Below are 26,822 nucleotides of genomic sequence, written 5' to 3'. Positions count from 1 at the left end.
TTATATTCTACCACTGAGCTTGGGTTTAAGAGTATTTAAAATGGCTTATATTAAATTAAACCAGGGCTTTTCAACCAGTGGTACAGGTACCACCTGTGGTACATTGGCACCTGGCAGGTGGTACGTGACCATCCTAGAAAAGTGGTAGCAGGGGAGGGGAATGAGCTGAACCAGTGGCAGCACCGCACAAGCCTGAGTGAGAGATGGCTGGAGCTGCAGGGCTGTCAGGGCTCAGCGAAAGCGCCAGGATCAACGCTTCTTCGAGGCTGTCAGGGCTCAGTGAAAGTGCCAGGCTCCAGCTGGAGCTCGGCACTGATCCTGGCGCTTCTGCTGAGCCCAGAAGAAGCGCCAATCAGCTGGAATGTTGTATCATCTCCAGGGTCTTGTGATTTACATTCAGATGCTTGGTAGTGTCCCAGGGTCATGTTGTTATGACTCAGGGCCAGCCGGTGGGTCCAGCAGCCGGTTCAGATGTATCGGATGACTCAGATGAGGGGGAGGAGGAGGGTGTGGAAGACGAACCGGCTGATGATGGCTTGGAGGCTTTGCAGAGCCCTCAGCCGGGGACCTCTTCTCAGCTGCGTGAGCCCGATAGTGCGGAGGATGATGACCCACAGCTGGCCCTGTTCAAGGACGCCCGACGCAGGAGGCAGTCGAGCAGGAACAAACAAAGAAAGGCTGTGGGACTCCTCGGGAGGAGGCACAGGGAGACCATGCCCTGAACTCTAAATAAAAGGAGTGTTTGGGGAGGGGCTGGTTGCTGAAAGCAACCCTTCCGCTTGAGGATTCAAGTTCCTGTGTTTTTGTTTCTTGTTCTGTTAATTGACTAATAAATCTTGGCAGACGCTTTTCAGCCTTGGACGCTCTCCAGTCTCTTCTGTTTGAATAGGGGTTTGCCTTACTACAAGGCCGGAAGAGGGCTGGTTCAGAACACATGTGAAGTGACCAAAGCCTGCTGCAACCACCCAGCAGATGGGGGGGGGAATAAAAACCAAACACCCCATCACCCCACCCCTGCTGCCAATCCTCAACAGAAATGCTCACAACAATGAAAACCTCGGACAGGAGGAAGAGCGCCGCTGGGTGGGCAGGCAGGTGACTTGCTCGGCTGTGGCTTGGGGGGCACTTTTTTCAATGCCATTGTAACTTTGAATAGTCACTAAGTGAACTATTGTAAGACTACCAGTACTTCATCACTTTTTTGTTGTTTTTTTGGGGTCATCACGTTTTTGACACCTTGCTAGGCGACTGGTGGTACTCGGTTGTTGCCATATCCTACAAGTGGTACAATGGGTGAAAAGGTTGAAAAACCCTGAACTAAACAATTCCTATTTTTTTATAAATTCAGGATCCAATAATCATAAATTAAAATACTAACACAAGACTTTCAGTAAAACCCTCTATTTTCAAAAATAGTAAAACAGACATATATTTGACAATTATTTATTTTATAAACAAAGATGAGCATCCACACAAATATACCATGGTAATAAGATTCAATCCTCTTGCAGGGAAGAAATCCATATTCTGATGTAGTATATTGTTTCCAGAAAGTTCACTTGAGCAATTCATCACTTAGTGATAGGTTCAACGAGAAATGAAATTAATTTAGCAACCACAAACACGCTGAGACTGTTTCCAAGTAGACGGTAACACTGTTTTATGGTAATGTTTTCAGGAAAATCTAAAACATTTTTTTTAAAAAGAGAGAAAACTTATTTTTTTCAGCCATATGAAAAAATTCCAAAGGTAAAATGGTTATTGCTATTATTTTGACACTGAAAACCTAACCTATAAAGGCTTAGTCATAAATAGACTGATAACTTCAATGACTTATATTCTAAGGCTAGTGAGTACAGAACTGCAGTCCTCTTTGACTTGATAGTAAGATAACTGAACTCAACATAAATTACTTCTGAGTGGACCTATGCAACAAAACCTTGGCTTGGAAACTAAGAAGAGCTAGTCTGCTTAATGCTTGATGGGAGACTACCTGGATTATAGACTGGACTGGAAAATCAACCAACCAACAAATCCAAACACACTACTACAGAAGAAGGCAAAGACAACCTCCTGTACTGTTGCCAAGAAAGCTGCATTGTTGTTTTTATATAGACACCAGACACTAAGCTTGAGTTGGGAATATTTTGAGTTTTTCAAACAGATACAGAACTGGCAAACATTCTGTTTCTTGGTATTCTCTATAACTTATAACATTATCAGAAATGTGGAAGAATCCTTCAACTGAAATAATTGCCTGGGGTTTGGTTTTGTTCTTTTTTTAATAATTCCTGGTATTTAACTGCCAACACAAACAGTATCCGAACCATGAAATATGGATTACTCCGATCAAGCATGATTATTTCATGATATTTAATCCACTAAGCATTCAGCGTTATTCTTTGGCATGGTAAAGTGTGGTTCTTTTAAGAAGTTTGCTATTTTAGGGAACATCTTGTCTTTCTTGCTTTTCACTACTATTTAGCAAAGATTTTTTTCCCCCTCATTTAAAGTGTTTTTCCTCCTGGTTACATTCATCTCCACTGAACTGTGGAGAAATTGGATTCCAGCATGACCTCAGTACTAAATGGTATGCTCTACAAAATCTGTCACTTGGAAAAGGGAAAAATCTGTCTCAAGCATGTATGTCAACATCTTTTCTATTCTGACCCAGCCATTATCCAATTTAATGCCTTCCTGATGTATCTGACCATTATCTGTATAATGCTCTGCTTGCATGCAGCCAGGCATATTTTAAGTGCACCAGGTTGAAGAAAGCTAAGCTAGCCTTGGGGACAAAACATTAGCAGTAGAAGCATTTTCTGAATAATCTGATGTCATCTTTCTAAAAGCTAGTCACAGATGCACAGACATCGTAATTGAACATAACAATGTTATTTCAGCAGCCTTAGAAGACTGATTTTATTAATGAAAATAAGACAAGTAGAATAATATATGACTTCCTCTCCTCTATATGATTCTTTCACATATAAAAAGAACCAAAACACAGAGAGCACGTGAACCACTATGTGCATTTTATAATGTACTACAAATACAGAATTTAAAATCTTTGGTCCCATAGAAGAAATGTATTATATTCAAAGTTCATGAGGACAAACAACTTAAAATAAACTCAAAAAGTGTTTTGCCTGCTGAAGAATATATAACCTACCATATGCACTATAACCTACCACTTGCCTATACACCAAAATTTTTGATTCCAGAATACTACCAAAATTGGGTTCAGTTTTCCACAAGCAGAACTTGGATATATAAAAAAAAATCATGAGTTTTAAATGATGACATAAAAATTTAGTGTTTTTCACTTTTTCTGTACACATTTCCAGTAGGTAGTAAATTGCAATGCCTAGAAATTGCCAATGATTGTCATATATTACATCTTTCAAGCTAAAAATTGTTAGCAACATGGAAGAAACAAACAATTCTGTTACTGCAAGAGAATGTGAGGTATGTGAAAAACAAATTTGTGAATGAAAGAAAAATTATTTCTCTGCTTGGTTACAATTTTGCAGTTCAGCTTATTTGTAGTGGCCTATTTTTCTTGGAATTTTGGTTGCAATTTCACAGGTAGTCTTATATGCAGATTAATTTACATATGAGTATATAGTAAGCATTTTCATTTGAGTTTCTGGTGTGTACACATTTCTAAATATTACTTAGGTTTGTATTTAAGAAATACCAAACACATACCAAATTTAGGGGGAAATCCATGCAGATTTGCTATTTCTCTTGGAGTAAAATACCGCAGTTGAAGCATTGATAGATTCTTAAGCTTTTCATCCTCAGACAAATCATCAAAAGATTTAAATATGGATTCAAGCTGTAGAAAAGGTTTTGGGAAATTGTTCATGATGTATGACTAAAGTATAACATTCTTATTTTCATGCACTATTTTGTCATCTATCAACATGATTTGCAATGCTCCATAATCCTAGCAGAGCTGAGCTGGAACACTCTGTCTAAGTCAGAGATATCTGCAGGACCTGATGCTTTTGATAGATGGAAGCAGCTCCAAGCCACAAACACCACCCATAACATCAAGATGCATGCACACAAGAGATACAGCTTGAGGACCCGTGGCCTGGTGGCCCTTTGCCCATTTCACTTATCGGTGGTCCCCTCTGATCTGGTTCCTTATGACTTTAGGGTATGACAAAAGCAAAGACAAATGAATTGAAAGCCAGCTGCCCAATACAAGCAACAACAAAATAAGACTATCTGCATTTTTCTTAATATGGTAAGGATGAGGTAAAAAATGCCTTTCTTCTTATGCTAAGTTACTGATAAATGATGCTGCGAAATGTAATCACATGGCATTTGGAGAGGGGCAGGTTGTCCATTTTCGATTTATACTTTTTATTCATTGTAGATTTGGTTTTCACTACAATCTTTAACTTATGTGTCTATTTAATTCTATTAATAAATGCAAATTTATTCCTTAAATACATAGTTGGCTTTTATTTATCATCTTAGTGATTTGTGCACATTAATATGCAAATGCAGTTTTCTTTATTGGTTCTGTTTTCACTTCATTTGTTTTGATTTTTTAAAAAAAAAACAATACTACATTTGTAGATAGTTTCTTATTGAATCTGTACTATTAACTTTAAAAGATATATTTTACACTGATATCATGGGAATAAAAATTTTCAGAAAAATCTGATGAGTGGTATAGAAAAAAGTGGATTAAAAATATAATGATGATATTTCAAAATCACTACCTATGCAAATCTGAGAAAATGAATTTTTTTTTGCAAATACGAATTTCTCTGTACAATCAATTTCTATTAACCAATTTTTATTTCTCACTCAAAATCAGTACTAGTTTTATAGGTATTCCTCAGATTATAATATCAATTGGGACAAGAACTGCCATTTCTACACAACAGATATAAAGCACTACATTGCTAACTGACAGCAATTCCAGCAGGCCCAGCTGCCATTATCAAGTGAGGGTTGTGTGGATTGTTAACTGAGGACCTCATTTTCAGCTCAAAGTGAGGATACTATGTTTTTTTTAATCCCATTTATATCCCGCCCTTCTCTGAAGACTCAGGGCGGCTTACAATTTAAAGCACAAACCAATGTGCTTAGCAATAGCCTTCATTCTATGTATATGCCTGCTTATTAGGGCTTTCGGCCCCATCTCAAGCAGCATTATTACAAAGTCAGCTTAATTGCCCCCAACAATCTGGGTCCTCATTTTACCTACCTGGGAAGGATGGAAGGCTGAGTCAACCTTGAGCCTGGTGGGATGCGAACCTGCACTCATTGCAGGCAGCTGGTTTTACTTAAGGAGGCATTAGCCCACTGCTCCACCAAGGCTGCTGCAATTAAAATTTTTCAGGCCAAGTTGCTAGCACAGCTTCTTTAACGGGAATTAATATTCTGCTCAGATCTCACTTCAATGTTGCAATCATGAGTGCAGAGATCATGTGATTATGGGGAAGAACGTGGCTGCCAGAACCTTTAAGACGAGTCATAAAATCCCTTTGTTTAGTGCCATCACAAGTTTGAACAGTTGCTAAATGAGTGATTACGATCTGAAGACTATATAAATTTTTTCACAAATCTGAATGATTTTGAAATATTTTGAACCACTTATAATTATTCCATAGAATATTATATATAATTAAATATATTAATTCAAAGAGCAAATAACATACCTAAGTTTAAGTGCATGTCTTCAGGCAACCTGTATTAGGTTTAGTATGATTTTATTTTATTATTTTTATTTATTTATTTAGATTTATATACTGCCCTTTCCCGAAGGACTCAGGGCGGTTTACAGGGCATTTAAAAGAAAATCAATACAAACGTTAAAACAAATTTAAAAAGATTAAATAAAACCCTGAGAAAAATAAAAAACCCAGTTAAAATTAAAAAATTCTCAGCCTGGGCCAGAGAGCTCGAAGAGCCAGGTCTTCAGGTCCCGGCGGAATGAACGGAGGTCGGGGGCAGTCCTAAGCTCCGCAGGCCCTACCCCTGGGTATTACCCGCCAGCAATCTTTAACCTGCGGCACCCTGAGAAGACCCTCCCTGTGGGAGCGCACTGGACGAAGGGAGCTTGATGCTGGCAGCAGGTGTTCCCTCAAAAATCCTGGACCCTCGCCATTTAGGGCTTTACTTTTTTCTTGCTGGTAGCTTTACTTCTATCTTTTTTTAAATTAACTAAAGCAGAGAAACTGCATTATAAAATTAAACCATGAATATATAAAGGGTTCCACTGTACCTGAATTTCTTCTGCCATCTGTAACACTGAACCAGTTCCTTCTACATAGTGTCCATACCTTTAAATCAATTAAGAGTTATACATTACAACTCTTGTGAGATTTGCATCATTGATGAGTAGAGAGGTTGTGTTTGCAAATGGCTTATAAAAGCATCTAATGGTACCGAACACCAATTTAATAAAAGTAGCCAGGGAATGCAAGTTCAGCCAGTTTGGTCATAAATAAAATCAATAATGTGGAAGAAGTGATTTGTGCCTTCCAAGCCCACAAATGTATTGAACATTAAAGCCGTCAGGTTTTCTTTGAGTGACTCAAAGGTTATTGTGACTCCTAAAGAAGTGGTACATTTTTGTAAGCTGTCGAAGCATGGGGGGGGGAAAAAAGACTGCTTTAATGAACAGCAGAATCATGATGTGTTCTTGCAAAGCCAAAACACTTCTTGCAAATCATTTTCCAGATGTACACAGTGCTAATGTATACAATGCTGGGCTCAGTGATATTTGAGACAGAAGCACTAAAAATAATGGTATCCCTTTTCTGGAGCCACTGTGGTTTTTTTTTTCCGCATAAACACATTTATGCAGCAGTTTCTTGCAGGCTGTTATTTATTGTTAATTACAGGACAAGCAGAACCTGAGAAACAGTTATCAAGCAAACAGAACCAAACATACCCCTATAAAAAAATAAAGGCTGGCATGGGAGAGAGAGATGAATTGTAGCTAGAGACAAATACCGATTCCAGTAAAGGAGACGTAGAAAGCTAGGCAAATTTAAATTACTGTTTTATACAATCACAGGCTGAACGAAAGAGAAAGAAAAAAAGGAGTAGAATCTCTAAATAACAGAGCCTGCACCTTTCCTCTGCACTGCACACTTTCTGAGGACAGAAACTGCAGGTAACATGCACTTCATATTACAAGATTGACTTGGAATACAAAAATAATATTACTTTAAAAAAAAAGGATCCAAAGTCATCCTGTGTATTTGGCATAGTAATGAAAAGTTGCCTGAAGGTCTAACACTGTAATGGAAGCAGATCTCTTTTGCTCAATTGTTTAGTAGTTGCAATCCCCTGCAAAGCACTTTACAAAATTCACTGGCAAATCTCCAAGGCTGAACAATCTTTAAACCACACACAATAATTCAGACCACTAGAAGTAGCTCCCTCTTGCTCCCCATGGATGAATCTTTGCCAAAGCAAGCAGCAAGACATTGTAATTCAGAAAGGGATTCCTTCCCTCTACCATGATGCTATCTGGTCTTCTTCTGGGCATCTGGAGAACATGAGTGGAAAGAATCCAATTCTCATTTCCCACCCTTTCCTGGTTCAGTTCCCCACCCTTACTTCATTGTCCTAAACACTATAATGAAATGAAACAACAGATATCTTTACCAATAGCTACTAGCAAGTCTTTCCTTTTATGAAACATAGATGATTCCTTGGAAAGATCATTAAATATGGCAATCTTATCTGTGAATCTTCTTCTGGGTATATCTTTTAAATGATTGGGATAAATTAATATAGGAGAACTATGCTTTGGCTTATTGGCTAAGTTTTTTAAAAAAAAAGATGTGAAGAAAACATTTTTATTCTGAAAACTAGACCAAATGAATAAACAGGTTCATTCACATGAACTTACCCTTTTGTGAAACATGTAGATCTTCTGCAAGTGGGTTTGACAATATCTAATAGGAGAGCATAACGTAGCAGGGACTTCAATGGTAAGAAGTACTGACTCAGCTCTTCTCTATCATCTTGGAGAAAACCTTTGAGCATCTGTAAAGACAGATTGTTGTCCCATTGCTGTTTTCTTTCCAATTCTGTCTCTGTTTCAAGTTTATACAGAAACTCCCCCTTTCCATTAGCATCAAGACAAGAACTGAGGTCTTTCCTAAGTCCTTGAGAACCAGTTTCAGCCACAGCTGCAGCATCTTTATATGTCTTTGAATTCTTTGTTTCCTGGTTTGGGAAATCAGTCAAAATCTGTTTGAAGAAAAATGTGCAACAAATTAGAAAGTATTATATTCACAAACATTCAAAGGAAATTTCAAATTTTATTTTAACAAGGATGACAACATATGCAGATCAGGTTCATGCATGGAACTAAACTTCATTTGGTTTGGGTTTACTGTATTTTGTGCACCAAGGACTGTGGTTGCAAGCCATAACACACTGCTTAGAGCAATGTGTGAACTTAGCAAACTCTACTTTATTCAATATAACAAATGAAATGCATTTCAGTGTCATATATTAAATCAGTCAGTATGTATAAGGTTATTGAGTAAGATCCTTTCCTAAGATTATCAGTTCAGTCAGTATGTACAAGGTTATTGAGTAAGATCCTTTTCTAAGATTATCAGTTATCAAATATTTTCAAAGAAATTAAATTTTATTTTATAAACCAACTTTTCTCATCCAGTATCCTCCAGCTATATTAGCAAACACCGTTTTGGGCAAGCAGTATATGGAATCTAACAGTGAAGCTGGTCATCATGTAAAGGATGCGTAATGTGATATTGGTTAATCACCTGAATTGATGAATTATTTACAAATATTAAATTGGTACCCTTGTTCCCTGACAACATGAACCAACCTTGAATTTGTCTTAGCTTCTTATTTGTTTTTCAGGTATTTAATTAAACGTTGTTCATATGCACACATGATGTGCAAATTTCATTCAAAATATTTACATACAATATTCACCAAGTAGTGCAGAAGTCTAACATTTATAGTCTAATAATAAAGTCCAGTAATTATAGAGAAACTCTTTGTTGTTTCCTACTTGAGCAGGGAGCTGGACTAGAAGACCTCCAAGGTCCCATTCGTCTCTATTCTGATTATTATTATTAGTGTACTGAATGGGTATTCTTCATTCATGTGGTAAAGAGTCCAAAATTGGGTTTGTGGGTGATTTTGAACAATGTTTCAATGTGCCCTTAACAACTAAATTTGGTTGCTCCATGAAAGCAGTTTCAAGTTCTTTTCTGCAAAAAAATAAAATAACAAAATCCTTCCAAGTGCCTTTTAACAAGAGATTCCTACAGAAAAAACAGTTCATGCATTCATATCAAGTTAAACAGCAATTTAATACAACAAAATGAACAGGAACAAGCCATTGGGAACCTGAAGTTTGCATGCTATACTCTTTAATCATTTCTTCTTGCAGGGATTTCTGGAAATTGCAGTTCTAACATAACTAAAAAGCACCATGCTTGACTATACTTTTTTGATAGGTTGTATTTGACAGGTACCATATTAAAGCAGGCTGCACGACACTAGCCATCTTCAAGATGCAAAGTTCTTCCATTCCTTTAAACAGCTTAGGATAATTCAACAACATATGTCTGGAGCATTCTTAAATTTCCATTCACAGATGACTGTAAGTTTGAGATTATTGCAACCAGTAGATTTTGTGTTTAATGATGAAAAGGTAGTCTCACCTTTCCAGGTGCTAGGAAAGAAAAGGACTCTGAATGGAGTCTTGCAATCAAAAAGTACCTCAGTCTTGAATTTGGAATCCCAATCTGTAATTAAAGAACTCAGTAAGTCACAATGGTTTCTGTGATCAGCACAGTGGTTGCATTATCAAAATTCCAGGCCTTACAATAACAAAATGGTAGAGCTGGCTTTAATATTCACCGTGGAAGTTCATCACACCAATCACTATTTCCACACTTGTGAAATATATTTCAGATTAAATTCAGAAAAAAACCAACACAAGCATCCTGTGGGCTTAATGCCCTCTTTCCTGCTTGAAAATCCCTAGTTCATTTCTCCACTTGACTGTTAGCAGTAAAGAAAAACATCATTCAGGAACAAGATGGCTGGAGGGAAAAAAATAAATGCTTCCCTCTCCTTCCATGGACTCTGAAGAAGACTGCATTTTTAGCAATCACAACAGAAAAGCAGTAATCTGCATCACAATAAAGGAAAGAGAGAGCAAAACTTCCCTGGTTTTCTTGGGAATATGTGGTGAATAAGTCCTTGCATCTGAATGGACAGGTTCATGTATATGCATAAGTCCAAATCCACTATTTTAAAGGTTCTTTGATTTCCCTTAACTCAATCATCCCTTTCTTTCTCACCACAAATTGGATGAATCCTTTTTCTCCTGGCCCATCCTGCCTCCCCTCCTCCTTTCTATTTCTCTTTCTCTAACACACAAATACCTTTCCCTTCTTCCTCACAAAACAGAGAAGGATTTTAGTCTGAGGCACAACAGCCATTTCATTATATAAACAAAGCTGGATCATGTTGTCTTAATCTGTTGACAATTATCTGCCACTCTAGTTGAAATAGGGACAACTTCAAATCCTTCCATCATTATATTTCTGAGTCCCAATATCCTGAGTCCCAATATGATAACCACATATATCTAATTTGCGGATCTTATATTTTAGATTTCAACTCTAACCAGTATGGTCAATGAGGAAGCATTCAGAATTTGTCTCTGTTGCTCTTCTACTCCAAGAAATGTTTCTATATTAACATCTCTACGAGAAAAGATGAGAATTCCATTTTGATGACATAATCCAGGAACAAACTCTGGTAGAAATAATTTGGGGCTGAGAAACAATATGTAAAGATCAGCACCTCTACAAAGTAAGTGAATCAACAGAAAAATTTTGAACTGAAAAAATGTTAACAATGACATTACTCACACAAGTTGGGGACAACAGAAATTCTTGATATATAAATCCACACTTTTTTAGTGTTCGTATAAGTTCATCCCTGGCAATATGACAATAAAACAAAACCATGAATTTCACTGTTATGAATGAATATCCAATGTTATCTAAATACAATTTTTTCACTACTGTTATACTGATTGGATTCAGATACTGTAATTAATTAATACATTTACAATAAGAGATAGTCATCTTGGTTCATAAAACAATCATGAACTACAACGACTGACATCCCGACAGCGCTAAGCTAAAAACAACAACAACCATGAAGCGTGAATTCAGCTTAGTTACTTGGGCTGGGTGGTGTACAACCTTCATGAAAATTAGCTGCCCATCCTATTTATCCTGAAATGAAGAACTTTTGTCTGTATTTCAGTAGCTGTAGAAAAAGGAGAGCAAGGAATAGATCGAATCTCTGCAGCTTTTCCTCATACGGCTAAGCAGAAGTTAATGTTTTAATTTGAACATAAGATCTCTTGCCTTCTTAAAATAAAAAGCTAGGATGCCCTCAAATTTTACAATAGAAATATTAATTCTAATATATAAATATATAATATATAAATATAGCTACACTATCACTACATCTCATCTAAAACAGTTTAATCTTGCAACGTCAATTCTATGAATTAGGATTTTTTATTATTCTTAAATACAATAAGGTATTATATGTTAATCTCCATGTTCCAAGAATTGGCAATGTTACACTTTTTCCAATCTGAAAATACCCATTGTATAATTTTATTAGTTCCTTACTCTTTTGCCAACAAAAAATTGGCATTAATGTTTAATTCCAATATACCTGGCAGAAGATGTTTCAAAACCTTTGACATTTTCTAAAAGTAAGTATTTTGGCAGCCTTGTAAGCCTGTAAAACAATTTGTTTAAACTTTAGTTATAAATATGAACAATTGGAACAAAAAAAAATCATGCTTATTTACTTTTTATCTTACCCCCAGATTGCATCTCATTATTTCAGTTAAAAACAGAAAGAAAATTTACTGGCAACAGGTTAAATAAATCAGTCAGAAATGTTTTAACTTTTATCCCACTAGAAGACAAGAATTGAAGAAGGCCAATTAAAGAGTCTCAAAATTTAGGAGCCTTAAGACTAAAACTGCTGTTTCACTGGGGCATATGGTCAAGAAAGATTAAATGCATTTTTAAAATTCAAGATAACGCAATACAATTAACTAGACTGTTCCAGGCATAGAAAAACAAAAACAAAAAATGTTTATTTTGTTATTGCCTTAATCATATATCTGACTTTGTGAAAAAGAAATATATAATTAAATAGGCAGCATGTTAAGTGTTTTAACATAGTCATTTCATTTGTAGAATACAGATTTGACAATGTTGGGTATTTTTAAAATTAAAAAACCCTTTTCAATGAAGTGATTTTCTTCAAAGCATGGAAATATAGTGGAGATTAATAAAACACCCTGAAAGATAGATTAGAGTGGGCACTCATGCATCTCTGTGACTTTGGAACAGACTAGATTCACAATGATAGCAAAGTTTTTGGCTCAACATGTCAGGAAAAAACTAACTTGACTCTGCTAGTGTGTCATACACACAAAGAGAGAGAGAGAGTGAGAGAGAGAGAGAGAGAGAAGAGAAACAATTCATAACAAAGTCACTTGGCTAGTGATATGGGTGGCACAATAAACAAATAAATAAAAAATATTTTTCAATTTGTCTGTCTCTCAGGAAAAAAAAACCCTATTCAAGGCAGTTTTGGGTTGCACAAGGCCTAGAAACTTTGAAAAATGCCTTTGCATAGCCTCGTAGCCTCCAAAAAGAGCAGAAAACATGTCCCATTCTCATGTGCATTTTGGAAGTTCTAAGAGAACATATGAGGGCAGAGAATTCCAGAGATCATGTGAGAACACACCACATTTTTAAATCCGGAATCTCCAAAAATCACACAAGACTCTTTGCAGTCCCCAAATCACACAAGACCTTCTCCTACTCTTTGGAGGCTACAGAAGCTACATAAGAATGTGGTGTGCTTTCGCCTGGCCTCTGATCCTTCTGGAAATTGGGCAAGAATTCATGCTTTCACACAGCCTTTGGAAGCTCTAAAAAACATGCAAGGATGTTTTTGCAACATTTTCAGAGACTCCTTAGGCCACACAAGAACAACTTCCAGAGGGTCCAAAGGTTATACAGGAATACACCACATTCTAGTCTGGCTTCTAGGCACATCACCCAAAATCACATGGCATGTTACTTGTGACACACATTATCATAGGTCCACCATCACCGAACTAGAATGTAGGACAATCCAACGTCATGTATATATCATGCTGGCTATCAAGCATATTATATACAGTAGGATGTTATATATCAAAATCTAACTACCAATATGCTAATATACTACTGGTAGTATAGCAATATACTATACTACCAATATACTATATTTGATAATTTATTGTAACAATAAATTGAATGTCTATAAAAGAAATACAATAGACTATGATAGAAAACAACACTTTCCAATCTCTACCAATCTTGCTCATAGGTACCAAAAAAGACCAGACAAATAGGAATCATATGCTGCATTGGCAAATCAGGTCAAATTCACATGCCATATGCTATTTTCAAAAAAGAAGAGACGATGGCTGCACCTATACAGGCTCACCACAAAACTGTGTTTCCTAAAACATGATTTGTATGGTATCATTTCTCATGTTCAACATTTCATCAGAAATACAAGTTTTACATTCTTTTTAACATGTTTTCTTAGGCAACTCTGTAACAATATAAATCTATGATCTGCCTGATCCATAAAATTATACAAATCTACAGCTCACTGTGGAAAGTGGTATAGTCTTTAAAATATAGACATAATGATATCAAGAATCTTACCCAGTAATATTAGAGGAGAAGAGTTGCCATGAATACTTACTTTGGAAGAATATCTAGAATATAGAGAAAACTTTTGCTCCTAGGGTCAGAAATATCACCTTGTCGACCAATTCTGTGGATAAAAGTTAAAGAAGAAAAACTAAAAAGCCAGTGTGTTTAACGTCTGTGCACAAAATGGGAAGAATTTATAATTCTGATTCTAAAAACAGTATTTTCTTACATCAACTATTTGAGCTGAATCAGAATTCGTGTGTCTAGTTGCATATCGAACAAGCTGGCCTGGTCTGACGGGATGGGGTTGGGTTTTTAAAATTAGTTTTTAATTTAATATGTATTGATTTTATGGGCATGATGTTTAATGGTTTTTTAATGGTTTTTTAATTTTTGTATTTGATTTTTATTGTGTATTGCTCTGTTCACCGCCCTGAGTCCTTCGGGAGAAGGGCGGTATAGAAATCAAATTATTAAATTAAATATATGCTAAGAATCTTTAGCTCAAACTGTGATGATTGTTAGATGAGAATTAGTTCAGTAGCCAGAGGGCTGCAACACTAACGCTCTTTCATATATCAATACAAAAGGCTCTAGTGAGTGGAAATGAAAACCCATGTAATGTAGAAATGAAAGCTATCATGATGTTCCATTAAATGCAAATATGTTACATAAAAATATTTTTACTGCAAAATAGTCATTTTGCTTTGGCCTTTTAGCTGGAAGATTTTTTCATTAACCAGAACACCAATATGTGAGTTTAACATAACTAGAATAAAAGAGCCAATTTTAGCACAGCGGTTAAGCTACATTAGGAGAAGAGAGACCAGAGACAGGCACTGAAACAGCTTGGTGCGTTTGGGCCAGCATCTGGCCTAGGACTTTGCCTCAGTTTATGTTGAAAAATTGAGAAAATACCCCGAAAGAAAATAATGGCAAACCACTTCCATAATGTTGCCAAGAAACCACACATACCTTGTAAAGGGCTGACAAGGAGGACTCATCAAAATCATATCAAAAGATAAGCTGTTGAGTTCTTTCAGTGTTATTCCCTAAAAAAGAAGAAATAATTGAAACACTTCCCATTGTATGTAGGATACTCTTGGGGCCTGCAGAGAGAGAAGGAAATGGGACTATTTCAACTTATTTTCTTACCTCCTTCTTATAACAAGCTGCAAGGTAAACTTTAAGAACTTATATTTGAGTCATTATCTTTCCCCTTATTCCTCGGCCTTTTGTACTTACATAAACTGCTTTAGCGACTATTTTTGCTCATTATTCTTATTTTACCTATCGTGTTGCCTATTCTATTATAATATTTTATGATTTAATATTTTCAGTTTAGTGATATAAAAATATGAGTGATTGATTAATTATTCAAAAGATGAACCAAGGCAAAGAATGGGAAAGAAACATATATGAGTCTGAACCTTGTTTCAGTAGACAGGATTGTTCCTGAATCACTATAGTTGCCAAAATGCATTGATATGGCCTTTTTCAATAAATCCTTATCTGTAGTTTTTGAATGCCTTAACAGCTTGCCTAAATGAATAATTCCTGCCTGTGGAGTGAACCTTTTAGGTGTGTTGCATTATCAACTCCTACAATCTGCTTTGGCTTGCTTAATCAGGCTTTCTGGAGCGAACCTAAAGTGGCTAGGGTCATGCAACATGCTAGGCTATAATTCATAATTAGTTTTTATTCAGTACATTAAGCCAAATTTGGAGGTTCCATGATTCCCTAAATAATAACTGAATTTGTCCCCATGAAGTAAAACAAATGATTTGCTACTTATTTTTAGTTATGAAACTTTAAACTATCTGCAAGGCAGGCATTCTCAAATGCTGTAGTTTCAAAAATTGAAAACCCCCCAAAACAAACTCATTGACTTTGGCAGTATGACCAGGTTTACAAACAAACTCTGACCCTCCCACCCCTATTAAATTGCTACTGATGCCCCAGGGAGTTGCAACCCTGAGAGCCTGTGTTAAGCCATCAACAAGCAAATCACGTTTTAGCACAGCCTGCTCTGTGAAACCAGACATTTGTTTTAACTGGGACAGTAGTGTGAGTTTTCTTCATCCTCATTTACAAAGCCAGAGAAATAAAATAAAATTTTGGGGGGAAAACAAATTACTTTCTTATTCAGCAGACAGTGAGGTTTAATCAAAATATAAACAGATTCCAAACAGTTGCTTCAATTACCTCAATTGTTTTTGGCCACAGTGGTGTGGTAGAAAAATTGTGTGCATAAACTTCATTGGCCACTGTATTCACATCAACAGCTGCCACGACTTCTGCAGATATTCCACTTGCTACAATTCAAGGAGGGACAAACAGAATAAGAGGCATCGGTTGTAGAGCAGTGATACAAACAAACAAATAAGTTTATTTCTCAAGTACAACTGGATAATTTATATCTCAGTAAAGCTATTCTAGAAAGGGAAACAGTCACACCTTATTTATTTTGCAACTACTGAAAACTTTAACCAATCTCTTTTCATTCTCCTCCATCAACTGCCCAAGCACTTGAGCATCAAGGTTTTCAAAGTCATGGAAGCAATTGCAGGTTGAAGTTTAATTTCTACTTATTCTTTTGAAACCACTGGGTCTCCATGGAATTTGTTTCTCTTTATCAACTGGTTCCAAAAAGTTAGTGAGGTTGGAATGTGAGATCATTTTTCTGGCTGACTGCTTCTGCTTTTCTCCAAACTCATCATCCTGCTTCAATTCAAGAATGCTTCTTTGGGCCTTTGTGTTTTAGCCTTAATTTTAAAGCAATATAATGGAATTGATGATCAAGAGGGAAAGAGAATAACAATTCCTTCAGAATATAAAATGACAATTTCCTTCACTTAGAGCAGAGGTGTCAAACTGGTGGCCCATGGGTCAGATGCATCCCGTGCGGGCCACACCCACCCCAGCTCCACAAAGGCAAAAAAAAGGTCACAATACATCATGTCATGTGACACAATCGAGTTTGACACCCGTGACTTACAGACGTGCATGTCTATGGACAAACTATTACTGTTGATAAGAAAGACAAACAAGTCTGGATAGTGGATGTGGCAGTGCCTGGAGACAGCAGAATAGACGAGAAAGAACTGGAGAAGATAACAAAATACAAAGACCTACAAATAGAGATAGAAAGACTGTGGCAATGGCAAGCAAGGGTAGTACCAATAGTAATAGGTGGCTTGGGTTCAATCCCAAAACTGGAGCACCACTTAAACACCATTGGCATTGACAAATTCGCCAAAGGCAAAAGGCAGCCTTACTAGGAACTGCTTCCATCCTGCGATGATATCTGTAATACCATCAAACATCCACATCTGCCTATCCTAGATCCTTGGTAAGGACTCGATAGGTAGACAAAAATGCCAAATCGAGTCTGAACATCTGGCTGACTGTGTGATGATCAATAATAATAACAATAATAATAATGTTGGAAGGGACCTTGGAAGTCATCTAGACCAACCCCCTGCTCAGGCAGGAAACCCTATACCATTTTAGACAAATGGCTGTGAGTCTCTTCTTAAAAACTTCCAGTGTTGGAGCATTCACCGCTTCTGGAGACAGGTTGTTCCACTGGTTAATTGTTCTAACTGTCAGGAAGTTTCTCCTTAGTTCTAGGTTGCTTCTCTCTTTGATTAGTTTCCATCCATTGCTTCTTGTCCTGCCTTCAGGTGCTTTGGAGAATAGCTTGACTCCCTCTTCTCTGTGGCAGCCCCTGAGATATTGAAACACTGCTATCATGTTCCCCCTCGTCCTTCTCTTCATTAAACTAGACATACCTAATTCCAGCAAGCGTTCCTTATATGTTTTTAGCCTCCAGTCCCATAATCATCTTTGCTGCTGTTCTCTATACTCTTTCTAGAGTCTTGACATCTTTTTTACATCATGATGACCAAAACTGGATGCAGTATTCCAAATGTGGCCTTACCAAGGCATTGTAAAGTGATATTAATATTTCATGTGATCTTGATTCTATCCCTCTGTTAATGCAGCCTAGAATTGTGTTGGCTTTTTTTCGGCAGCTGCAGCACACTGCTGGCTCATATTGAAGTGATTGTCCACTAGGACTCTGAAATCCCTGTCACAGTTACTACTATTGAGCAAGGTACCCCCTATACTATACCTGTACATTTGGGTTTTCTTGCCTAAATGTAGAACCCTACTTTTTCAGCATTGAGTTTCATTTTGTTAGATAGCGTCCAGTGTTCAAGTCTGTCCAGATCCTCTTGTATCTTAAGCCTGTCTTCTGGAGTGTTGGCTATTCCTGCCAGCATGTCTGATCAGCCAGCTATGAATCCATCTGATACTGTCTAACCCACATTTTTCTATCTTATCAAGTAGTAAGTTGTGATCTACTTTATCAAATGCCTTCCTGAAGTCCAAGTAAATTATATTCACAGGGGTCCACAAATTTTGTCACTTGGTCAAAGAATGCAATAAGATTTGTCTGGCATGATCTGTTTTTGACAAACCCATGTTGGCTTTTAGTAATGACTTTGTTTGCCTCTAGGTGCTCGCTGATTCATTGTTTGATTATCTTTTCCAGAATCTTCCCAGGTATTTAGGTCAGGCTGATAGGTCAGTAATTTCCTGGATCCATGTTTTTTCCCTTTTTGAAGATGGGAACTACATCACCTCTTTTCCAGTCGTCTGGTAGTTCCCCAGTGCTCCAGGATCTTTGAAAAATATAGTTCAGTGGTTCTGAGATCACATCTGCCAGTTCCTTGAGAACCTGGTCATTTGAACTCATCTACACTGGACAAGTGCTCACTTACCATTTTTTTGCCTATCTTAACTTGTGTTTCTATTCTGTTTTTTATGGCACTGTTTTTGATAGGTTGGACTCTTTTTTCCCTTTGTGTAAAGATAGATGCAAAAAATGAGTTAAATAGTTCTGCTTTCTCCCTGTTGCTTGTCACCTACTTGTCACTTTCCCCCACTAATTTATTTATTTATGTATTTATTTTTATTACATTTATATCCCGCCCTTCTCCGAAGACTCAGGGCGGCTTACAAGCTTAGCAGTAGCCTTCATTCTATGTATATGCCTGCTTATTAGGGCTTTCACACACACCCCAAGCGGCATTATTACAAAGTCAGCTTAATTGCCCCCAACAATCTGGGTCCTCATTTTACCTACCTCGGAAGGATGGAAGGCTGAGTCAACCTTGAGACCAATCATTTCCTTAACTTTTTTTTCCATGTTGAAAGAAGCTTTTTTTTGTATTTTTGTCTTTTGTCGCAAGCCTTAGTTCAGAGAATTAGCTTTCCTCACTTCATCTTTGCAGGCTCGGGCTATTTGATGATATTCTGCCTTAGTTATGTACCCCTTTCCACTTTTTATACTTGTCCTTTTTATTTTTCAATTTATCAGAGTTCTTTAAGCAGCCATGCTGGTTTCTTTTGAGAGCTGTTATTTTTCTTCTTTGTTGGTATTGTGCTAGACTGGGCTTTTATTATATCACTTTTCAAAATTTCCCAAGCTACTTGAGTTGTTTTCTCCTTGAGGATTCTCATCCATGGAATCCTTCCCAAGCCCTAAGTTTATTGAAATTAGCTCTCTTAAAGTCCAAGACTCTAGTTTGACTATGTTCTATTGCTTGTGCTTCCATAATGTTGAATTCCACTATTGCATGATCACTTCCCCCCAAGGTTCCTGTGGCTTCAACACCTTCTATCATTTCATCTCTGTTAGTGAGGATTAGATCCAATATGGCTAATCCCCTAGTTCCCTTCTCTACTTTTTGGGAGACAAAGTTGTCTGCTAGGTTTGTCAGGAATCTGTTTGATCTTCCACTTGGTGAAGTTTGTCTCCCAGTTGATGTCAGGATAATTAAAGTCCCCCATTACTATTGTGATGTGCTTCCTACATACCTTAGTTAGCTGACTAGCAAAAAGTTCATCTATTTCCTCTGTTTTGTTGGGTGGCTTATAGTATACACCTATGGCAATGTCATTTTTCCCCCTTTTATATTGACCCAAATGAATTCAAGACAGTTTTCATCATTGTTGCGCTCTATTTCTGTAGAGATGTAATTTCTTATATAGAGCAAAACTCCACCTCCTCTTTTATTTGGTCTGCTTCTTTTAAATAATTTAAATCCCTCTAGCTGTGTGTTCCATTTGTGGGTTTCGTCTCACCATGTTTCTATAATGGCAACAATATATCTGCCCTCATTAACTTGAATTTCTAGTTCACCCTGTTTACTGTTCATACTCTGTGCACTGGTGTATAGACATTTGAGTACTTTATGACTGACCCTGTGTTTACTTTCTACGTAACCTGTGTGGTGCCTGAGTTCCGCTATTTTCTTACCACCTGTTTGGTTAGTGCACTTTTTGTGGCACTCGCTATTAAAATCTTGATTTTGCTTGACAGCAAGGTTGATATTCTTGTCCACATACATATCTGTTACATGCACTGATAGCCCTATAATTTTTAGATTGCCAGGGACAGGGATGTTCTGTATCAATTAACTCACTGTCCCCATTGTTTAGTTTAAATATTCCTCCAGAAAATCTGTGAATTTATTGCCGAGTAACTCAGTCCCTTTCTTTGATGGATGCAAACCATCTCTTTTGTACATTTTTTCATTGGACCAGCTACAGACATTGTGACTAATATAACCAAAGCCTTCCCCTTTACACCACTCCTTTAGGCACATATTGAATTCTATTATACGCTGGCCCTTTCCATTTTGCTCCTTGTACATTGGTAAAAACCTCTGAAAAAGTAAGCCTACAGCCTATCCTGCTAAGTTCCTGCCCCAAGCTCTGGAAATATTCTGCACAGAGTACATCTTTTTGGGACAGATCACTAGTGCCAAGATGTACAATAGCCTCCACATCACAATTAAATTCACTCAAGCTATAATCCAACAAAGCACATTATGATTTACTTTGAATTCATACAGTACACTAAAATGCATGCACTAGTATCTTCTGGTTAGGATAGGCTACAATTCCTAGACTACTATAGTTCAAAAAATATCCAGAGTACATCACGTTGACTATTCTTGACTAAATGACAATGTAGAGTCTTCCTTTAGTTTATTGGTCCAGATAGTTAAATGGAATGTGCCATGAATTTGCCAATGGTCCCTCAATATGTAAATGTGGATATGTTATGGCTGTTTTTGATATGTTTTGATATATTTTAAGGTTAAGGAAAAAAACCTACAACAATTTAACAGAGCAGTTAACAGCACTATGAAACCACAGCAAAGAGGAGGATGGAGGGAGAAGATGACAGTGTGATACTGTATATAAAAAAGTTATCTACAGATTTTATAATAATAATAAGAGTTGGAAGGGACCTTGAAAATCTTCTACTCCAACCCCCTGCTCAGGCAGAAAACCTTATATCAGTTCAGAGAAATGGCTGTTCAGTCTCTTCTTAAAAACTTCCAGTGCTGGACTATTCCCAGCTTCTGGGAGGTAGGTTGTTCCACTGGTTAATTGTTCTAACTGTCAGGAAGTTTCTCCTTAGTTCTAGGTTGCTTCTCTCTTTGGTTAGTTTCCTGCCGTTGCTTCTTGTCTTGCATTCAGGTGCTTTGGAGAATAGCTTGACTCCCTCTTCTTTGTGGCAGCCCAAGATATTGGAACACTGCTATCATGTCCCCCCTCGTCCTTCTCTTCATTAAACTAGACATACCCAATTCCAGCAACCCTTCTTTATATGTTTTAGGCTCCAGTCCCCTAATCATCTCTGTTGCTCTTGTCTGTACTCTTTCTAGAATCTCAACATCTTTTTACACCATGGTGACCAAAACTGGATGCAGTTTTCCAAGTGCGGCCGTATCAAGGTTTTATAATGGTATTAATACTTCATGTGATCTTGATTCTATCCCTCTGTTAATGCAGCCTAGCACTGTGTTGGCTTTTCTGGAAGCAGCAGCACACTGCTGGCTCATATTTAAGTGATTGTCCACTAGGACTTCAAGATCCCTCAGTTACTACTATTGAGCAAGGTACCACCTATACTGTACCTGTGCATTTGGTTTTTCTTGCCTAAATGTAGAATCTTACTTTTTTCACTATTGCACTTCATTTTGTTAGATAGTGCCCAATGCTCAAGATCCTTCTGTACCTTAAGCCTATCTTCTAGAGTGTTGGCCATTCCTGCCAGCTTGGTATCATCTGCAAATTTGATGAGTTCCCCATCTATCCTCTCATCCAAATCATTATTGAAGATGTTGAAGAGCACTGGGCCCAGGACAAAGCCCTGGGGCACCCTACTACACACTTCCCTCCCTGTAGATGCAGTTCCATTGAGGACCACAGGCCAAGTACAGCTAGTCAGCCAGCTATGAATCCATCTGGTGGTGATGCTGTCTAACCCACATTTTTCTAACTTATCAAGTAGTAGGTTGTGGTCTACTTTATCAAATGCCTTACTGAAGTCTAAGTAAATTATATCCACAGCATTCATCTGGTCCACTAATTTTGTCACCTGGTGAAAGAATGCAATACGATTTCTCTGGCATGATCTGTTTTTAACAAACTCAAGTTGGCTTTGGTTGTAATCGTTAATTATTTTATCATATAACTCTGTTGTTTGCAATTTATAAACTTTTGATGAATTGAGCTAAAGTCCAATATGTGTGTGTGTGTGTGTGTGTGTGTGTGTGTGTTGAGAGAGAGAAAGAGGGAGGGAGGGAGGGAGGGAGAGGGAGGAGGGGAGAGGGAGACGGAGAGAGAGAGAGAAGGAACTAATCTATATTAATGGTATTGATCTGTCCAGATTCATTTAATCTTTTGTTAGCTGTGAAGTCATGTCCGATCCATCGCGACCCTATGGACAACGTTCCTCCAGGCCTTCCTGTCCTCTACCATCTTCTGGAGTCCATTTAAGCTCACGCCTACTGCTTCAGTGACTCCATCCAGCCACCCCATTCTCTGTCGTCCCTTTCTTCTATTGCCCTCAATGTTTCCCAGCATTAGGCTCTTCTCCAGTGAGTCCTTCCTTCTCATTAGGTGGCCAAAGTATTTGAGTTTTAGCTTCAGGATCTGGCCTTCTAAAGAGCAGTCAGGGTTGATCCCCTCTAGGACTGACCGGTTTGGTTGCCTTGCAGTCCAAGAGACTTGCAGGAGTCTTCTCCAGCACAGCTCAAAGGCCTCAATTCTTTGGCACTCGGCCTTTCTTATGGTCCAACTTTCACTGCCATACATTGCAACTGGGAAGACCATAGCCTTGACTATACACACTTTTGCTGACAGGGTGATGTCTCTGCTTTTTAGTGTGCTGTCTAGATTTGTCATGGCTTTCCTCCCAAGGAGCAAGCATCTTTTAATTTCTTGGCTACAGTCCCCATCTGCAGTGATCTTGGAGCCCAGGAAAATAAAATCTGTCACTACCTCCATTTCTTCCCCATCTATTTGCCAGGAATTGAGAGGGCCGGATGCCATGATCTTGGTTTTCTTAATGTTAAGTTTCAACCCAACTTTTGCACTCTCCTTCTTCACCCGCAACAAGAGGCTCTTTAGTTCTTATTCACTTTCTGCCATTAGAGTGGTATCAACTGCATATCTTAGGTTGTTGATATTTCTTCCGGCAATATTAATTCCAACTTTTGATTCATCTAGCCCTGCCTTTCTCATGATGTGCTCTGCATATAAGTTAAATAGGCAGGGCAACAGTATACAGCCTTGCCGGACTCCTTTCCCAATTTTGAACCAATCAGTGGTTCCGTGTCCAGTTCTCACTGTTGGTTCTTGACCCACATATAGGTTTCTCAAGAGACAAATAAGATGGTCTGGTACACCCATCTCTTTAAGAACTTGTCACAGTTTGTTATGATCCACACAATCAAAGGCTTTAGCATAGTCAATGAAGCAGAAATAGATGTTTTTCTGGAACTCTTTAGCTTTCTCCATGATCCAGCATATGTTGGCAATTTGATCTCTAGTTCCTTTGCCTCTTTGAAATCCTGCCTGTACTTCTGGTAGTTCTCGATCCACATAGTGCTGGAGTCTAGCTTGTAGGATTTTAAGCATAACTTTACTAACATGAGAAATGAGTGCAATGGTGCGATAGTTTGAACATTCTTTGGCACTGCCTTTCTTTGGAATTGGAATGTAAACTGATCTTTTCCAATCCTGTGGCCACTGTTGAGTTTTCCAAATTTGCTGGCAAATTGAGTGTAGCACTTTTACTGCATCGTCTTTCAAGATTTTGAATAGCTCAGGTAGAATACTGTCACCTCCACTAGCTTTGTTGTTGCTCAGCTTTTCTAAGGCCCATTTCACTTCACATTCTAGGATGTCTGGCTCAGGGTCAGTGACCACCTCATTGTGATTATCAAGGATGTTAAGCTCATTCTTGTATAATTCTTCTGTGTAATTTTGCCACCTCTTCTTAATCTCTTCTGCCTCTGTTAGGTCCCTGCCATTTTGGTCCTTGATCATGCCCATTTTTGTATTAAACGTTCACTTCATCTGTCCAATTTTCTTGAAAAGATCTCTGGTCCTCCCTATTCTATTGTTTTCTTCTATTTCTTTGTACTGTTCATTTAAGAAGGCATTCTTATCTCTTCTAGCTATTCTCTGGAATTTAATCTTTATATTTTAATAATGTATCTGCATATTTCTTTAGCGCAGCTTGTGTTCTATTAAATATATGGAAAGTGGTTTAAAGTAATTAGTTTAAAATCTTTATCAACCCATACTTTTTAACACACTTTTTTAGAATAAAAATATAAATATTTTAGAGGGGTTTTTTGTATATAACCACACCAAGCACAAAAGATGAAAATTTAGTGATTACATAATTTTTCAACATGCAAATTAATGGACCCAGTTTAATCTATACACTTTATCAAAATAAGTATAAAGAAAATGCCAGCACACTTTTGGTGTATTAAATGTTGCAGCAATCACTTAGTTTTGTAACAAATAGGGCTACATTATCAATATTTAATAGCAAAAGGGGATTCAGACACCATCATGGATCTTTTTAAAATAGGTGAAAATTTTAAAAGAATTGTAGGCCTGACAGTTTGGCGAGTTACCAGGCTGCGGAAGTCTGTGCTAGAGAGTAGGAACTGAGATTGAGATAGATAAGATAGATGTGATTTATCAAGCTTTGCATGAAGGACCACTCAGGTTTTCCCAAGTGATGTTCTATAACAGGACAAGAAGCAGATGGTCACCTCTCACAGAAACTCAGTGGCTGCTTCCAACTGCCAAAGTAGATAATAGGCTAGACCAGCTAAGTGGCTACTTGACTTAAAGGCAATTTCCTACATTCCTAAAAGGAGCCCAGAATGCAAAGCTTAAAAATGCTTTTAAAATATCAAGGTGGGGTTTTTCTTCCTGAGAGTTTTGCAGACTAAACTCTCAGGAAAGAGAGTTTACCAGTCCTTTTGGCTACAGGATTTCCTCCCATTCTAAAACTGCCACCCCAACAGAAGTCACACCATGAAACAAAGCTATGCAAGTAACCATCCTTACACAGGGCTGGAGTTTCTAATTGCTGCTCTTGGAAAGGAACATTTCCTCTTCTATGCTGTCTCAACAATTCCTGGGCAGATAGATGCCTCATTGCCTCCCACCATGAGAATCTCTATCCTACCTTCATTCTTATTGCTCCGTCTCCCTCACTGCAAACATAGGTCCTTCACCACTTCTCATAAGGGGGACTGCCCTTATTTCCAACCTTTCTAAAAAGAACTTTCTCCCAGGTCAGCTGAGAACAGCAGCAGGCTGTCGAAGAGATAAAGCAGGGATCCCACTGAAATATGATGGTGATTGTTGATTTATTCACTCCAATTATTTGACATCCTGTTTGCATTCTTGGGATTCCTTTTTGAAGCCTAAAAGAAAATTGTAGCTGTCAACTGACACTCTCGGAGACCCAGAACATTTTTTCTTAGTCTCAGTAATTTTAAGAGAAATGGCTTTCAGCTTCCAGAATTCCCCGGACAGCAAGCTTTAGCCAGATGAGAGGAGTGGTCCTGCAGTGAGCCACTTTGGAATCCTTTAGGATGTTGAGCTTGCTCAGGCTGTTCCTCCATGTGAATCAGAAGACAATGGCAACCCACTTCTAAATTCTATCAAGAAAACTGCAGGGACCTGTCCAGGCAGTTGCCAGAAATCAATACTTGAAAAGACAGAAACTCAAAAGGTCAAAAATGTGCAGACAAAGCAAACAATAATCTTTTCAGAGAATAAAATCGATGCGTGAATGGCTAATCATTTAAACGTCCATGGCTCTCTGGATTAAGCATAACATACATTTGCGCAATGCCCTGGTTCCTACAGCCACTGCAGGTGTCCTTCCCCACCAGGAAGCCAAGTCATGAAGAGCGTGCTTAGGAAGCGAAACACGAATACCTGTGCAAATCTGGGATCGGAGGATAAACCTACCCTTCAACGCATAGTGCATCCCTCCAACCCCGCTATATAACTCCAAAACTCGCAGCCGCGGCTCCATGATCCTCACTTTCAGTAGAAGCAACTCCGAACTGCATCCGGTCGGCCGCGCGCGATAAGCTATCTTTTGTTCCGCTGCTTTTTCGTTCCTATTTGATCTCTCCGGGAGACCTTTATGTCGCCCGGCGAGTGTGACTGAGTTGGTGACTTGGGTTAAAAAGTTGGCCGACGCATTTGTTTACATTCTTTAGGATTCGTTGCCTCCCTAACTCCGTCCTTCATTTGTACGATAAAGCACAACCAATCGGGGAAGCTCTCCTTCCGGACCAATTAGGATCCAACACCTGAAAAACTGAGAGACCCTCCTTAGTTAAGATTTCTGAGGTGTGATTTTTTTTGAAAGAATATCTTATTATGAAAAAGTGCGTTTGCCTTTAGGATAAGACTGGGAAACTAAAAAGAAGCAAGTGTTTTATGATTGGGTGAACCAGTACTTAGTGTGCCAAGAAAAAATGGTTGAGCAATGGACAAGCACAACTGAAAAGGGAATAAAGAGCAGCCTGCTCCAAGCATTAATGGGAGTGCATGTAAATTGCCTACAGCCTCTTTTTGAAAGAAAGCAGAAAGGAAATT

General features: G+C 38.0%; 1 protein-coding gene across 2 annotated transcripts; it reads right to left on the bottom strand.

Annotated features, from left to right (window-relative positions):
* Positions 1-1,403: 1,403 nt before the first annotated feature.
* On the bottom strand, positions 1,404-26,381 carry TRDMT1 (tRNA aspartic acid methyltransferase 1). Of its 2 annotated transcripts, none has more exons than XM_083376465.1 (11): positions 26,184-26,381; positions 16,008-16,117; positions 14,778-14,854; positions 13,852-13,923; positions 11,743-11,808; positions 10,917-10,986; positions 9,696-9,779; positions 7,895-8,238; positions 6,254-6,311; positions 3,712-3,841; positions 1,404-1,684 (listed from the first exon to the last, which is right to left on the bottom strand). In XM_083376465.1, the coding sequence occupies exons 1-11, from the start codon at positions 26,248-26,250 to the stop codon at positions 1,572-1,574; spliced, it is 1,191 nt and encodes a 396-aa protein (XP_083232591.1). In that variant the 5' UTR covers positions 26,251-26,381; the 3' UTR covers positions 1,404-1,571. The 2 variants fall into 2 exon arrangements, with proteins under 2 accessions (XP_083232591.1, XP_083232590.1); XM_083376464.1 differs by having other exon boundaries at positions 26,151-26,276.
* Positions 26,382-26,822: the final 441 nt, after the last annotated feature.

Source organism: Vipera ursinii (genome assembly GCF_947247035.1).
Source record: "Vipera ursinii genome assembly, chromosome: Z".
Classification (NCBI taxonomy): Eukaryota; Metazoa; Chordata; class Lepidosauria; order Squamata; family Viperidae; genus Vipera; species Vipera ursinii.
This window is presented reverse-complemented; position numbering and strand designations above follow the sequence as displayed.

Bases quoted from the DNA above. Each gene is read 5' to 3' on its own strand.
- TRDMT1 (XM_083376464.1), bottom strand. From the start codon at position 26,250: ATGGAGCCGCGGCTGCGAGTTTTGGAGTTATATAGCGGGGTTGGAGGG. The intron at 11,809-13,851 runs GTAAGTATTCAT...ATTGTTTTACAG, and splicing joins ATTCTAGATATTCTTCCAAA to GCTTACAAGGCTGCCAAAAT. The intron at 1,685-3,711 runs GTATGTGTTTGG...AAAATGTTTTAG, and splicing joins TGGATTTCCCCCTAAATTTG to ATTTTCCTGAAAACATTACC.